Source organism: Tupaia chinensis, unplaced genomic scaffold (assembly GCF_000334495.1).
Source record: "Tupaia chinensis unplaced genomic scaffold, TupChi_1.0 Scaffold147282_1, whole genome shotgun sequence".
NCBI lineage: Eukaryota > Metazoa > Chordata > Mammalia > Scandentia > Tupaiidae > Tupaia > Tupaia belangeri.
This window is the reverse complement of record NW_006207133.1, coordinates 2948892-2965240: the sequence shown is the minus strand read 5'-3', so window position 1 is coordinate 2965240 and position 16349 is coordinate 2948892. Positions and strand designations below refer to the sequence as shown.

The window sequence follows — 16349 nt, the reverse complement described above, 5'->3', positions numbered from 1 at the left end:
TAGGCTCTTCGTATGATGGAAATTATAGAAGTCAGCTAGGTTTCTGGTCCAATAAATGAAGCAACCCTCAATAAACAATGGGTTGATGATTCACTTTAAGGGAGGATTGGCAGTGGGAGTTTTGGTTGCTTAATACATCAAAGGTTCCTTTTGTGATTGTTCATTTCTGAACAGAGAATACAAAAATGAAACCAAGTCATTTTTGAATAACTATTTGAGATGAAACAGAACAAGATAAACTATCTGAAATTATTATAGACATTTGTAGGGGAAAATGGAATTTAACTGAACCAACATCCACTCTTTGCGCTTCCTCAGAAACACAATTAGGTTTATTTCACCTTAGACAAAACATGTTATAATCACTTTGTTTTGTTTTGTTTCGTAAACTCTACCATGTTTCTCTCATCAGCTCTCTTTTCACTTTCTCCAACAATGATTTTTAACCCTTTCCTCCCTCTTCAACTTTCACAGCCAAACCTTTTTTCCCCTGGCACACTCAGCACTTTTTTGTTTTTGTTTTTTAAACAAAGGACACAGAGACTATCTGAAGGGCACTACCTTGTCACATATCAAAGCTAAACCCTCCTCTCATTGGCATCTGCCCTTTTTTCCATCTCTCCTTCCTCCTTAGTTTTAAAGGATAAAACTGCTCTCCTCCTTGCTAAAGCTACTTCTGCTTTAAACCTGTTTCCCATATCCTTTAGAATTTTGATTCTCATTTGCTCTTGGGCTCTCTCTCTCTCTCTCACATACACACACACATGCACATCTTCAACCACTCCTGTTCTTGTTCTTTACCAGAAACATTTAAAACATGCTCAGATAAGAACCACTGGAAAGACAACCAACCCTCCTTTAACTTCTACCTTAGTCCATTTTCTATTGCTGTAACTGAACACTGCAGACTGGGTAATTTATAAAGAAAATAAGTTAATTTCTCACATTTCCAGAGGTTGAAATATCCAAGAGCATGGCATCAGCATCTGGCAAGGGTCACCCCATGGTGGAAGGGCAAGTGAACACGTGAGATAGAGGAAATCAGACCAAACTCAAACTTTGAGTCAGGAGCCCACTCCCTCAATAACAGCATTCTACTCATGATGGTGGAGCCCTCATAACCTACCCATGACAGGAGCAAAGGAAGTCATCTAAGCTCTTCTAGCTCAGAGGGTCTGAGGATTACCATCGGTGTCACTGAGGACCTTATTAGAAATGCAGTCTTAAGTCTTTCGACTCATGAATCAGAACCATTTCCCCACATGACTCACAGGCACACTGTAATTCAAGAAGCACTGCCACTCTTTCCCACATTCAAGGTCTCCACCTTCAGCCCACAGACAGATGCTGCTCCCTGCAGGAAGCTTTCTCTGCTTCTCTATTGGCCTGGGGTCCTCCTTTCACGTCCCTCAACCCATACTGTGTCACCTGGATCTCACCCATCTCCTCACTGGCCCATGACTGCAGGTCTGCATGTCTGCCTTTCCCCTATGGCCAGCGCAGGCCCAGCTCACTCTGTATTCCCCTTGGCAGCCCCAACCTCCCTCATGCTCCTGACACTGCGGGCTCCCATTAGAAGTGCTCCCTGAGCCAATGAGAGGACAGGTGACCAGGCAATCCCCACGACAGAAATAAAAGCCTAAACTTCACAGAAGGTGTTTATTTTTGCTGCTTCTTAGACAAGCTCTACAAGGTTAACGAAAAATACACGGACTTTTATGGCATAGGTTTTAAACATCAATCTCAGACCATGGCATTTAGGGTCTCCAGAGCACATTGGTTGAGGCACTTCTGTACCAGAGGCACACAGAGTGGACCAGGCGGTAGGGAGTGGCTTGCTCTCTGCGGGTGCTGTTGCCAGCTGCCTGGTGAGGTAGGGAAGCCCATAGGCCCAGGTCAGGGCCACCATATAGCCCACTTGATTTCTGTGAGCTGAGCAGCCAGATGGTGGGTGCAGGCCCTCTGTTGCCCCTGCCCTCTCCACCCACCTTGGAATCTTCTCTCCTGATGAGCACTCACAGCAGGAGGTGGTTGGTGGAGAGGGGACGTACATGGGACATTGCTGTGTCAGCATCTTTGGTATAAGGACCCATCCCCTGGCCCCGGGAGGGTTGGAGAAGGAAGGCAGCCAGTACTCACTGGGTTTGGGGCTCATGATGGGTTCCCATTGCCCTTGTCTACCTGCTCTCCATTAGTAGGGAATCAATGGACTCTCACTGTGTCACACAAACGCTAGTTTCCGCTCCACCTGCCCCTCCCAAAGAGCTTCTCTGCAACTTGCGGCCAATGCTCCCTCGGTGCCAATTTATGAGACAAGTTTGTGCTGCTCGGCACTAGAGCAGCAGATGGAAATATCTACAGGAAGCAGACAGCTTCCCCGGCACTGCCGTCTTTCCATCAGTCATGGGCCTAATGGAATATTCTTGCAGTAGGCTTTTTTTTTTCTCTTTCTTTTCACGGAAGGACCCTAAAGTGCTCTACAGATATGAGTTCATGAAGCCTCCTCGGGCAGAGGCAGCCTCCTCTGTAGCACAGTCTGCTAGCCCTGGTGGTCCACTCTCAGTTCCATGACAGAGCCTCTGGCCCAGGAGACCCTTTGGGGCCTCACCCCTTGGTGTTCTAAGGTGCTTTTTGGTGGCAGATCTTCCTGTTCTGTGGGGTTTAGGGTGCTCACTGGTAAGCAGCTGGCTCTCTGCAGGGGAACTAAGCCAGCTCAGTATGAAGCAGTGAGGGATGGTGTGTGGCCAGTGCCCTGTGGCCCTGGCAGGAGGCCGTCCTTTGTGCTTTGGGACAGCAGTATTCTGGGCTTGCAGCTTTGGTGGAAAATGCCTTCCCAGCTTTTTAAAATTTACTTTTTTATTTTTTATGCAGTATTCCATAAGGAGGAACGGGGGTCCATGTGGCTTTCTGAGGGCTTGGAAGGCAAGGCCCTTGCCCAGAAGCAGCAGATGTTCAAATGGGTCCCCAGTGTTTTTCCACAGGAGTTACTTAATAAAGACAGCCCTCCAGGCCCTGGGCAGGGCCCAAGACAAGGGCTCAGCTTGAGGCTGAGTGAACTTGCAGGTGTTTCCCTCCACCCCCCCCTTAGGCTGATTTTTAAAGGGTCTGCTAAGGCCTTCCTAGGAGACATTCAGACTAATGATCGGAAAGGTGAGAAGGCACAGTGGTTTAAAGAACGGTCATCACCAACTTAAAGGAGGGAAAGAAATTACACTTGTTCTCAAGACGGATTCATTAGTGGCTCTGGCAAGGAGGTGACTTCACACTCTTACAGGAGGATCAATTTGCAGGCTCCACAGTGACTTCTGACTTCAGGGAAATAATCTCCCCTGCTCAGGGAAAGTTAGGGAGAGCAGTTTCAGTCCCAGCCCCTACCTGCCCACCCACCCCTATCTGGCAAAGACTTCCAGGGCACGGACTCAGGCTCACCTCTCCTGGGCTTCTGCTCCACTCTGGGTCTCTCTCTGCTTTCCAAGGTGGACAAGGGAAGATGCACACCCTTGCGCACCATCCTCTCTCAGCCCTGTGCTTGCAGGTGCCTAGGCTGGCTCATGGCAGAGCTGGTGTCTTCCCTGCCACCTTAGAGCATGGGTAAGAGCAGGAGGGCAGTGTGTGTGTGGGGGTCATAAGTGGATGTAAGTACAAGGTACCAGCCTCTTTGCACAAAGCGTGGGCAAATCTCCGGACATGTCACAGGGCATTATCTGCTGCTTGAATGTCTGGCACTTGCCTTTAAATCTACAAGTTGAAATCTCAGACCCCAGCGTTTAAGCTAAGTCTAATCACAAATCCTGTTATATATAAAACACACATGCAGTCGGCTCCTCTGTATCTGTGGCACCTGTCCACATCCAGACTTGACTAACTCTCCATGGAAAATGTTCCATTGTTGCTGACCTACTCATCAATAATTAGGCCTATGATGGCTGCATTTGTACTGAATGCATACACATTTCTGTCTTGCCATTATTCTCTAAACAACACAGGAAAATGATTATTTACACAGCATTTACACAGTATCAGGTATTCTAAGTACCCTCGAGATGACCTAAAGCGTATTGGTAGGTGTGCATAGGCTATATGCAAATACTATGCCAGTTTATATAAGGAATCTGAGGATCTGCAGATTTGGGTATCTGTGAGGGGTCCTGGAACCAGCTTCCTGTGAGGGCGGGGAGGTGGGGATGACTGTACATAGATGTCACACAAACATACATGTGTGTGTCATTCGGAGTATTACTGTGTACATTTGTGTCCCCAGAGCTTGGACCTCAAACCATCCTTTGCGCACAATTACACAGCTCTGTCCCATCCCAAAATGGGACCCCAATGGGCTCAGGCCACCAGGTGCCTGGGCTGGTTTCCGGACCCGAAGTAGGCAGCTCACACATGGCTCGTCTTCTCAGCCAGCACATGGTCCACTGGAAGCATGAACTTGACAGTGCCATCCTTCTCCCAGCCCCTCCGGATCTTGGCGAGTCTGCGGCGGAAACAGGGCAGGAGGAACAGGCCTTTGGCCAGGATGACCACGCAGGGCACCAGCAGTGTGAGCGTGAAGGTGGGGGGCAGGTAGAACTTGTAACGGCTCTCCTCGAAGGCGCGGGTCCAGCCGTAGGTGAGTGTGTGCAGCGTGCTCAGCACCAGGGCCACGAAGCCCAGTGTGGACTGTGAAGAGAAGGTTGGCATTAGCCAGGGCATGACAGACACAGCAGCTCTGCGTGGCAGAGGGCCAGGAGGGTAGCCATTGTACTCATGGCAGTGGGTTTGAATCCCAGCCCTGTCACTGCCCATGTGCATGATCTTATGATTTCTACCTAAGTTCTTTGAGCCTGTCTCACCAACAGAAAAATGGAAATAAAGATTTTACACTGAAAGTACAGTATAGGGACCAACAGATGGTGTAATGGTTACGTCGCTGGACACCAACATGGTCAAATGGGGTTTGAGTACTGGACCCAGCAGCTTAAAACTCACACTAGGTGTGTATGCATGTGTGCCCAAAATCCTGAGAAGAGAATGGAGAAGAGATTGCAGCATGGCCTTCTCCTCTGTGGGTGATTTCTTGCTTTTTGTCTTTCCATATCTCTCTGTCTCTCCAGAGAGCACACACACCCTATAGTAAAAAAAACAAAAAACAAAAAACAAAAAACTCTTTAAAAAGAAAATATAGAATAGAAGGACTGATTTGTGTGAATTTGACAAGAGGAATGATGCTTATTCTCCAACTATTATTTGTATCCCTGGTGGTACAAATAATTTTAGATGGAATTGAGTTCAAAGAAGTTTAAAAACATTTTACTAGTTTTGTGCATATTACAGTAACAAGTATTGGCCAGCCTAGCAAAATCATAATTTCACAGGTAATATTAGCTTAAATGAAGACCTGATTTAAAAACAAACAAACAAACAAAAACAAACCCCAAAACTGCATTGGTTTTATATATCGTCTTCTCAGCCAGCACATGGTCCACTGGAAGCATGAACTTGACAGTGCCATCCTTCTCCCAGCCCCTCCGGATCTTGGCGAGTCTGCGGCGGAAACAGGGCAGGAGGAACAGGCCTTTGGCCAGGATGACCACGCAGGGCACCAGCAGTGTGAGCGTGAAGGTGGGGGGCAGGTAGAACTTGTAACGGCTCTCCTCGAAGGCGCGGGTCCAGCCGTAGGTGAGTGTGTGCAGCGTGCTCAGCACCAGGGCCACGAAGCCCAGTGTGGACTGTGAAGAGAAGGTTGGCATTAGCCAGGGCATGACAGACACAGCAGCTCTGCGTGGCAGAGGGCCAGGAGGGTAGCCATTGTACTCATGGCAGTGGGTTTGAATCCCAGCCCTGTCACTGCCCATGTGCATGATCTTATGATTTCTACCTAAGTTCTTTGAGCCTGTCTCACCAACAGAAAAATGGAAATAAAGATTTTACACTGAAAGTACAGTATAGGGACCAACAGATGGTGTAATGGTTACGTCGCTGGACACCAACATGGTCAAATGGGGTTTGAGTACTGGACCCAGCAGCTTAAAACTCACACTAGGTGTGTATGCATGTGTGCCCAAAATCCTGAGAAGAGAATGGAGAAGAGATTGCAGCATGGCCTTCTCCTCTGTGGGTGATTTCTTGCTTTTTGTCTTTCCATATCTCTCTGTCTCTCCAGAGAGCACACACACCCTATAGTAAAAAAAACAAAAAACAAAAAACAAAAAACTCTTTAAAAAGAAAATATAGAATAGAAGGACTGATTTGTGTGAATTTGACAAGAGGAATGATGCTTATTCTCCAACTATTATTTGTATCCCTGGTGGTACAAATAATTTTAGATGGAATTGAGTTCAAAGAAGTTTAAAAACATTTTACTAGTTTTGTGCATATTACAGTAACAAGTATTGGCCAGCCTAGCAAAATCATAATTTCACAGGTAATATTAGCTTAAATGAAGACCTGATTTAAAAACAAACAAACAAACAAAAACAAACCCCAAAACTGCATTGGTTTTATATTGACTTAAAGACAAATGCAAAATAAAAAATGACAGATGGCATGTGAATTTGGAACCAAGTGTGAAGGTGACTCCCAGGGATCTGAGGTCTGGGTGACCGGGCACTGTATAGCAATCCCACGACACCACGCAGGTGCTCCGTGTGCCGCTGTGTGACTTTACCTCCTGCCCCATGCTGAATTATCACCGGAAACCCTGCCAGGCCTGGAAGGAGGCAGTGACCATGGGGAGACAGGGCCTGTGCAACTCCACATGGGAACAGGTTGGGCCTTCTTCAGCCACTTATGGGCTTCCGAGGGTGGCTTCTCATCAAGAGAAGCTCCTCATCATGCCAAACATGACTTGCTGCAGGTGACATGGTATGAAAAGGCCTGGGAAATACTGCTCTGTAACTCCACGTAAGGGTTCTCATGTCGCATGTAAGAATTCTCATGTTGCATGTAAGGGTTCTCAGGTCACTTGTAAGAGTTCTCATGTTGCATGTAAGGGACTACAAGGGAGGAGATCTGGACTCTACTCTTGGTGCTAGTCTCAGCTGGCACTGCCAGCCTGGCTAGGAGACTTAACACAATCTCAGTGGGAAGCAAGAAATTCCAAAAGTTGACACCGAAAAGCCACTGAGAGATGTGGGACAAGAGGGACCTGTGCTTGTCACGTAAGGAATGAAAGTAACAGTGACCCATTACGCCATGAAAACACACTCATTTCCTCCAAGGAGACGCTGTAAAGGTTTAATTTAAGTGTGGCAGCTCGCTGATACTGCAGGTGCTCTTTATAGATTGCTTCCGGGCTTTCTGCAGAGAAGCTGCAGTTGGGCCTCCTGGATTTCCTTCTAGCTCAGCCTGTCAGCCTCAATCCAGGGGCTTGGCCGAGACGTGCTGGCTTGCGCTCCCCTCAGAAATGTTCCTAATGATTCTGCATTGTGCCTCGTCCTCCCTCGCCCCTGGTGTGGGGGATGCTTTGCTGGTGCCCGCCCTAGGGCAAGCACCACGAGAGCAAACTCTTTTGAGTGAACATTGTTTAGAAGAATCGCTTGTAAAGCTTTTACTAAAAATAATAGAAACGTGTTCCAATGACTGCACACTATCATTTCACAGACAGCTTCCCAGGGGCATGTTTGACCCCCAAGTCAAATAATAAATAAAACAGCTAAATAAATAAGATCCAGGGCCGGGAGATGGTGTGGGGAGAAGGTGGTGGGAGCCCACATGGCCAACTGTGTGGTTAGCGTCCTGGACCTGGCGGCCTGACAAACATGTCAGATGCATGTGCATGTGTGCCCAAAATCCCGAGAGGAGACTGGAGAAGGGATTGTGTGGCCATCCCTCCTGGAGGAGGGATAGTGATCTCTCACTTTCTCTCTGTCTCTGTCTTGTGAGCACACACGCCCTAGAGGCTGGTTCTTCTTGATTTACTCCAAGGATTTTAGCCCAACTTTAACAACCTCCAAGTGCCCGGCCCCAAACTGCTGGTCATTGGGCCCAGTCCTGTGGAGTTACCGGAGTGGTGAGATGGCCTGGTATCCCTGAGCGTCTATCAACCTGAGACTGGTTTTCGACGCCGGGTACACACTGAAATCACCTAGGGAGCTAGGGAGCATATTAGGGTACGAGCCCCACCTCCAGAAACTTAAATTGGTTTGAGGGTGGAGCCCAGGCAGCTGCTGTTTTCTGAAGTTCAGCAGATAATGCTGATGGGCAGCGAAGACCGAACCATTCATTCAGGGGGCTTTCGTCGCCCAGGCCCTTCTACCTTCAGGGTCCCGCTGCCCGGATTCTTCGACCGGGAGGACCAGGACCTGTCTGTTCATTAAACAAAGACCCACTGAGGGTCTTCCAGTGCCCACATGGGGGGCTTCCTCAGACAGTGCAGCAGTGAGAGCCCATAAAGGCCTAGGAAGCCTCAGCATCTTCCTTGGGCAGCAAACCCATAGCGTTGGCCCATGTGGGCCACCTTGGCCAGCTCCTAATCTGGAGAACGATGGACTGTGCTGGGCATGTGAGGCCCTGCACGGGGACAGCATAGAAACACTTCTCCCATTTATAGGATCCCTTTGCTGTCCGGAATCCATGGGGCCTACGTGGCTCATAGCCAGGACTGACGGCCAGAGGCCAGCCAGTAACAAAGAGCCTTTTGACTTTCCAGTCCTTCTGGGATGCCCGGATGATTCCAGTGGGTTTGCTTCAGTAAAACTCATTCTCCTTGGGAACAATTTAAAAATCCAAAGAAGGGGAGGGATTGTTATGGGGCATGAATAACTTCCCCACCCCAACTAGGGCCATGTTTATTATAGGCAAGCTTGTTAGCAAACAAGCAAAGCCAGGACGGGTGCTCCTGCAGGTGCTCAGTGACTGCAGGAAGGGGCCAGGCTGGTCTCTGTTACCACTCAGATGGCCGTAGTGGGCAAGGTCACAGGAAGTGCCCAAGACTGGGACAGAGCTGAGGGCCTCACAGCGGAACCCTCATTTTCTGTGTGGGTAAGCTGCTCTGACCCGGGATCTGGTAGTCCAATAATGCTGGGCTGGCTGAATGAGGAGCCCTTAGCACAGCCCAAACTACCGAAACAGTAACAAAACACCCTAAGAAACACACCAAATTAAAACTGGAAACAGCCTTGGGAGCAAGCATGAGTCACCGTCTTGTGGATCCAACACAATTTGTTTTGCTGGCTTTTAGCTAACCAGAGCATTATAGGCCCAGGTCCCTTGAGTGCCACAGCCATCCGCACAGCCTATTTCTAAGCTCTGATGGCTGGTGTATGTGGCAGGGAAGGGGAATAGGTCTAGGTAGCTCCTCTCTGGCCATGCAAAATTGAAGCTTGCCTTGAAAATCATCAAGCCACTATGGGGTGCACAAGTCCTGTGCTTTTCATGTGCTCAACCCAAATCCTCTGATGACCACCTGAGGTGGACACAGGTGAGGAAGCAGAGCTCTGGGAGGCTAAGATTCTTCAGCTGGCTAAGGGCCATGAGTGGGGGCCTTGGGACTGACTCCCAGGTCTACAGTGCGTAGGTCTCCTGGCCGGAGGTTGCTATGCGTTGCAGCATGCACACCTGGGGAGCTGCAAAACGATTTCAGACCCACCGCAGAGTCCACAAGTGGGGTAGGCCCGAGGATTTGTATTCCTCAGGAGTACTCTAGGGCTTCAAATCCTTCTGGTAGTGGCTCACAGTAAGAATGGCACTTTAAATTTTTTTTTTTTTAATTATTTATTATTATCATCATTTTTCAATTTGGCCAGAGAAAGAGAGAGGGAAAGTGAGAAAGCAAGCCACCAAGTCCAGGACTTGACCCGCGGTCGACCATGTGGGAGTCCAGTGCTTCAACCCTCATGCCACCTGCTGGCCCAAGAATGGCACTTTCGACAGCTACCCAGGAAACACCTGGGTTTACTGCGCTGTGTATTTAACTGCGGCACCAGCATAACCGAGAGAATATCTGCCATCACACGAGAAGCGCTCGGATGATTTCTTTGCCATTTTGTCCTACTTTATTTTAAGGATGCTGATTGTGGGGGCCAGCAGGCAGCACAATGGTAATACCTGATGGTCTGTGAGGCCCATATGAAGGTTCCTGGTTCAAGAGACCTTTCTGAGCACTTTGGCCACATGCTTGCCTATGATCCTTAGCTGGTCGAAGGCTGGGAGTGGATTGTGAGGTCAAGACCCTGTTGATGGGGCTGTCTGTATCTCTCCCTCTCTTACTCATGGAAGAAATGAATACCATTTTTAGAAAGGCTGGTGGTGCCCCACTCAGTGGCTCACATGGCCTCCTAGTGAGTGTCCACTGCAGTTGTATACACTGACCTAGACCACTATGGTGACCAGGGTTAGAGTCTCTTGGCCTCTACTTTGCTGCCTCCTACTGAACTCAGAAGTGGGTGTCAGGCAGCGTTGTCAGGGGTAATGGGAATGTGGCCAGATACCCTAAGAATATGAGCAAAAGGCTTTTTTTTTTCTTTTGTACATAATCTCTCACTGGGGTTCACAAACCCTGGTGGACATTAACTCTATTTTTCAGAAGTGTATACCGAGGCTCAGGGAGTGGGCATGACCTGCCCATGGTCACAGCACAGGGACGCTCCTGGGCTCCTGGGTGCTTGCAGGGCTTCCTGCGTTAGTGCTGGAGAAATGGAGCAGCTGGGTTCTGTGGCTTGATTTCCACGGGAATATCCAGCCTTTCTTCCCATCTGGCTGCCCTGCTCTTGCAGTGGCACAAGGACTTTCATGTTTGTATTTCGACTCTTTAATATGTAAAGTGGAGCATGGCTGCTGGGGCCTAGTCAGCTTTTGCTAACAAAACCAAATCCCTGGGCTTTCTCCAGCCTGCAGAGCCAGCGCATGTAATCTATGGCTGCTTAAAGGAACAACTTTCTGGTGAGGGAGCAGCCTGCTGCCGTTTTAATTGTGGATAACCGTGCACCCAGGAAACTCCAGGTGGGGACAGGAAAATCCTAGATTTGACTGTGAAACACATGGGGATTAGAGGCAGGCAAATAAAATCCTCCTTACCCCTCCCTCCCCACATCTTGCCTGTGTCAGCGCCGCTGCTCCTCCAGGGACTTTGGAGATGGGCAGACTGTGAGATTCAGAAACACACGTTGAAAAGCAAACCACTACAGGTCGGTTTGGTTCTAAAGTGTGCTAAGTGTCCCCAATCAGGACCAATTCAGTTGGATTACATAAGAGCACTGCACTGTCACTGTCCCTCTGAGCTCTGTACTGTGTCCTCATTGCTCAGTGAAGATACCCGACAGATTTTTGTTGATCGTGGGGGTGGTACGATAGCTATCTCTGCCCTGACACAATACAACAGCAGGAGCCAGCATTAGTCAGCTCCCATCCATGGCAGGGGATGAGCTAATCTGCCAACACTGACCATGTCCTCTGGGGAAAACAGTGGGAGATCTTGGAGAGCTGTAAAATATGTTCCCCACTCATCGTCATAATCGAAACCTTGCTCTGCCAGTCTTGGCTCCTGTCACATCCCAGATCCTAGCACAATGCCTGACGTGCAATAAATGCTCAGCAAACGTTTGCTGAGCAGATGCATAAAGAACCTTTTGCCACTAGCAGCATTTCCCAGAGTGTGTTCTATGGAGTGCTGATACCTGTTATCTGAAAAAAGAAAAGAAAAAAAACAGCAGAGGGGGAGGATGCTAATGTTAGATAATTCTGGCCTGCAAAGACTTCTTTATTGTAGACATGAGTGAAATATTTGTTTGTTTGCATGCTAGCTGGTGAGACAGAGACAGAGAGAGAGAGGGAAAGTGAGAAAGCACATCCCAAGGGGATGGCTATGCAGAAATCCCTTCCCTTTCATACTTCTCTCAGGATTTGGGGCACGCATGTACATGGCATTTTTTTTTTCAACCCCACCAAGCTGGGATTCGAACCACACAGTTGGTCATGTGGGATCCAGCTGCCATAAGCTCTATGCCACCTGCTGGCCCCTAGTGGAATTTTTGATGTGCCAGAGTGCATTGTGCATCTCTTAGGAGGAACAAATCTTTTCTCAAATATTTTGACTACAGATCTCCTTTTTGTTCTGGATTTTTATAGGAATGGAATCCTTCGGAAATACTGTCTTGTCCCCTGCAAACCAGTGTCCTCATGCTTGCCTGCCATTGGCCCTGTGTGAATCAGTGGGTTAAAGGGACACACAGAGCTGGTTTGAGAGGAGGGTACAAGGTGGTAGGCTAGGCTCACTAACTCACTGAACCCCACTGGGGCCAGAGAAAAGTAGAATATCTGTATGTCATGGGGTTGTGTTGGGGACACTCAAGAATTGTAGACACTGAGAACATTTGGTCCAGGTTTCAGTGTTCTGGCTGCCCCGGATGCCAGGAGGGTGAGCTTGACCCAGCTCCTTTATCGGGCTCTGGTGGCCCTCCTGGTTGGGAAGGCCCTGACATGAGAAGGAAGGTTCTGCTGCACAGGTGATCAAAGCTCAGGCAGCTCATGGGGTAAAGGAGCCTTCACGTGAGAGCTGGGCCAGGGGCACGCTGAGGCTTGCTGGCAGGGGGAAGGTCTACTGTACCTGAAAGAAGCTGAACTCCCTCCAGTTGAGTGAGTTTGCGATGGATGGCAGTGAGGTGACAGCCAGCAGGGACAGGGTGCCGAGGGCCAGCACTCCCAGGGAGAGGTATATCTCCATCCTCCAGACTTCCTCCTCTACCCAGAGGTGGCTCTTGTTGGCCAAGACCTGACACGGATGGAAGGAAAACCATGAGCACAGTTGCAAAGGCCAGTGCCCTGGGAAGTAGACAAACACGCTCAGGAGACACAGGACAGGCAGTGACAGCCGGCGTTCACACCGCTCTAGCACGTGCCTGGCTCCGTCCTAAGCACTTTTCACGTATTAACTCATTACTTAATCCTCCTAACCTCAGTTTTACCATTTTACAGAGAGGGAAACGAGAAACAGATAAGGCACTCTCCCAAGGCCGCACATGGAGAGGAAAAGCAGGGGCGAGGACCTGTGCGGTCTGGCTCCAAAGACCTGGGCTCCCTGAGGCTTTCACATGTGCGCCTGGGGGCAACCATCCAGCCATTGCAGCGGCTGAGAGGAGTCAGAGAAGGGAGTCAGCAGGACACACAGACCACACCACGTGGTTTTCTGATCCTTGAACCCCAGGGGGGAGGGAGAAGCTATCCTGGCTCTGAATCCCCTTGGCCAGAAGGGATCTCCTCCTGACCCTGCTGGCCGCCTCCACCCCCAGCCTGTCTTGCCCTGGACCCTTTGTTTTCCTGGTCCCCCGGCTGCCCTTGGTCCTGGCTCACACTCAGGGCACACACACAGACCTTGAGCCCCAAGACCTCTTGACCCAAAGCCCCTGGATTCCTATCTTTCTACCCAGTTCTCCGTCCTGAGGCCTCCAGGTTTAGGTTCAACTGTTCCCAGGAGATGGAGACTGACGCCCATTCACCAAGCAGGTCAGCAAGCATTTATGAAGCACCTACTGTGTGTCAGGCCCTGGACTGCAGAGAGCAGGGATCCCTGCCTTCACAGAGCTCTGGGGCCCCTCACCTAGCTCTGGGGATGCATAAATCACGGAGCCTCTGCAAACCCAGAAACTTCTATCCCTTCTCTCCTCACCCAGGGAGCCCTTGCAGCCGAACCCCTCCCAGACCAGTCAACACTCAGCACATGCATGAGGGAGGACGTTGGTCAAGGTCTTCCCATTAGAACTCGTATTTCCCAACTAGATCAGGTGCTCCTGAAAGTCAAGGTGCTCCCTGCGAAACACCGCGCAACGCTGGCAGTGTGATTCTACCAGCAGAACAAAGAACTGTGGTTCCATTAGAAAATGCGACTCCTTCAGCAGGCAGGGCTCAGCCTCGCACAACAGGATGACTCATGCAGGTTTTTTGAGAAACAATTTCAGCAGGGAAAAAAAAATAACATAAGCCCAGTGACCAGATAACATATTAGAAACGATCCACCAGGCCTAGCAAAGGTGGCCGAGAAGCTTAGGGGAGTTTAAAGACATGGAGAAAACGCCATCCCTTGGGCAGTTTTCTTGAATTCTGCCGAGAATGATGGCCTCTGTTCTGTTTCAGAACAAGCTGTCTCACTGTGGTCTCTTGAAGCCACAAAAGAGCCAGGAATCTGAGAATCTGGGTTCTCGTACCGACTGTCGGTCACGTGTGACACTGAGTGTCCCCCTGTGCTTCCATTTCTCTACCTGAGTGATCTGGATGAGGTCGCCCCTAAGCCCCTAGGATTTGCTTGTGTGCCTGTTGTGGCCAGAGCCGGTACTTGCCCTGCAGAGGGCACCGAGGTCTCCGCTCTAACTGCGCCCAGGCAGTCTTACTCACACCTGCGTGTTAGCAACTGCTGCGAAGCCAGTCATCTCCGCGTGGCAAGCTGTTTGTTCAACTCCACGTCATTAGTCATTCCTCTCTGTGTTTGGTAAGATGTGGCACTTAATGTCACAAGTCAGAGTTTGGATGATTACACACACATACCACATTGGCTTGCGAAATGTCTTGGTTTTTTTCCTCTACTTCAGTGACGCTGGGAAGGAAGGGTGAGGTGGCAAGGGAGACGTGGATGGCACGGAACCTGCCTGGAGATCTGGACCCCGACCAGTTTTCATCGCCGGTGTGATTCTTACCCAACCTCACTGAGCCCCGTGTTGTGCTCGGAGCTCCCCCAGAACCTGCGTGGTGCATAGCGAGTGGGAACGTAGACTGAACCGCCCTCCATCCCCCTAGTAATTCTCCATGTCGGCTGCTGAAACGACTTGCCAACCTTAAGCCGACTGGCCACCTTGAGCACATCAAGGAGGGCTGTCATCAGCAGGGTACAGAAAGCCAGTGTGCGGGCTGGGGACTCCCTTTGCCTTTAGATTCAGCATGAGAAGACCAGTGAGGCTGCAGCTCTAGCCCCTTTCCATGTTTCCACAGTGGGAGGAGGGTGGGAAGAGAAGGGTGCCCACCATCTGCTAAACCCAGGAGGGAGGAGGCAGAGTGTGAGGGCGGTCTGGGTGGTGGAGGGAACTCAGCACTGTCCCACAGGCCTGGGGGCCATTGGAGGCAGCCACGAGATCCGGGGAAGCTCCTTCCCCACTGACTCTGTCTCTCTTGCTGTGGCTGGAAAGACTAATGGGATGAAGTTTGTGACATGTGACAGGCATACAGTCAGCCCTTAGTGGCTGGTGCTGTTCTCAGGGGCTGCTGGTAGCCGGACTGGCATTTTGCTCAAGCTGGACTTCTGCTCCTCTTAAGAGCTTCCTGGTATTGACTTCACAGCTGCCAATTTAACAACCAGTCACTCGGCGAACATGCACCGGGAGTCTATGTTGGGAACTAAGACCCAGCCATGGAACTCAGAGTAGGTAGAAGATAGACATGCAAGTAAGTGTTAACGAGGGGGCGTGCAGGATAAGCAACAGAGGTATGTGCAACATACAGCGGGTTACAGAGCTGGGTGTGAGAAGTAGCATAAGCCGAGGGGGCTTCACAGGAGTAGGGTTTTGAAGGAGAGATAAGAGTTTTCTGGGTTGGGAAGGTGTCTGTGGATGGGTGTTGCAGACCAAGAGAAACAAACTCTGCCCAATTAGAGGACACCGTGGGACCCTAGTGGGACGTGTCACAGGGGAAGTCAGAGATGAGGCTGAGGAGGGATGCATTACGTAGGGTCTACCATTATCCCAGGGACAATAGGGAGTCACTGGAGGCATTTCAGCAGTGACATAGTCAGATGAGAGTTTTAGACCCTTCTCTGACAGCCACGTGCTACTTCGATTTGGAGAGAGAGGAACAGGAAAAGTGTGCAGGTTAAACATCGTCTGATCTTGATCTTTGATTCTGATCTGCAAGTGCATCTCTAGGGAACTGCACAAGCAAATCAGAAAGCACTATGTAAATATCAGTTATCGTCGGTAACAACACTGTCAATACACATGGCCTCAAAGGCTTCCTCTACAGCTGGGATATAGCTTTGCCTCCCAATCTGCAGACTTGAGGGCTGTAAGGAAATGGGGGAGTTCCCTGTGCCCAGGCCAACGTGCTCCCTACACCCGAAGGGCCTGGTGGGCAGCCAGGGTGGCAAGAGGTGCTGTATCAAGGCCGCCCAAGGGCAGGCAGGGAAGGTTGCACGTCAGGTGTGAACTGCTCCGGGAGGCCCTGCTGTTGGGGACTGGATGCACAGCAGCCTCAGGTGCCCAGGCTCACCCGGGTCACAGATGGCCCGTGCACCTTCTAGCATCTGCTTGAACCTCTCCAGGTTTGAGCAACTCACCACTTCTGGGCTGCCCTTGAGAACTCTGCAGAACAAGTTTAAGCCCCTCTGTGTCTCTGAGAATGAGTGTCTCTGAAAGCGATCAGTCCTGTGGGAGGGATGGTTGCCTGGC

At 50.0% G+C, this 16349-nt stretch overlaps 1 protein-coding gene across 1 annotated transcript in view; it reads right to left on the bottom strand.

Annotated features, from left to right (window-relative positions):
- Nucleotides 1-1645: 1645 nt before the first annotated feature.
- The window catches only part of STEAP3 (STEAP3 metalloreductase), a 52137-nt gene continuing 37433 nt past the window's right edge, over nucleotides 1646-16349 (bottom strand). Inside the window, exons 4-5 of the mRNA XM_006169547.2 lie at nucleotides 12530-12694; nucleotides 1646-4665 (exon numbers count right to left, since the gene is read on the bottom strand). Of these exons, the coding sequence (XP_006169609.1) occupies nucleotides 4384-4665; nucleotides 12530-12694 (447 nt within the window). The 3' untranslated portion in view covers nucleotides 1646-4383. The remainder of the gene's footprint in view (nucleotides 4666-12529; nucleotides 12695-16349) is intronic.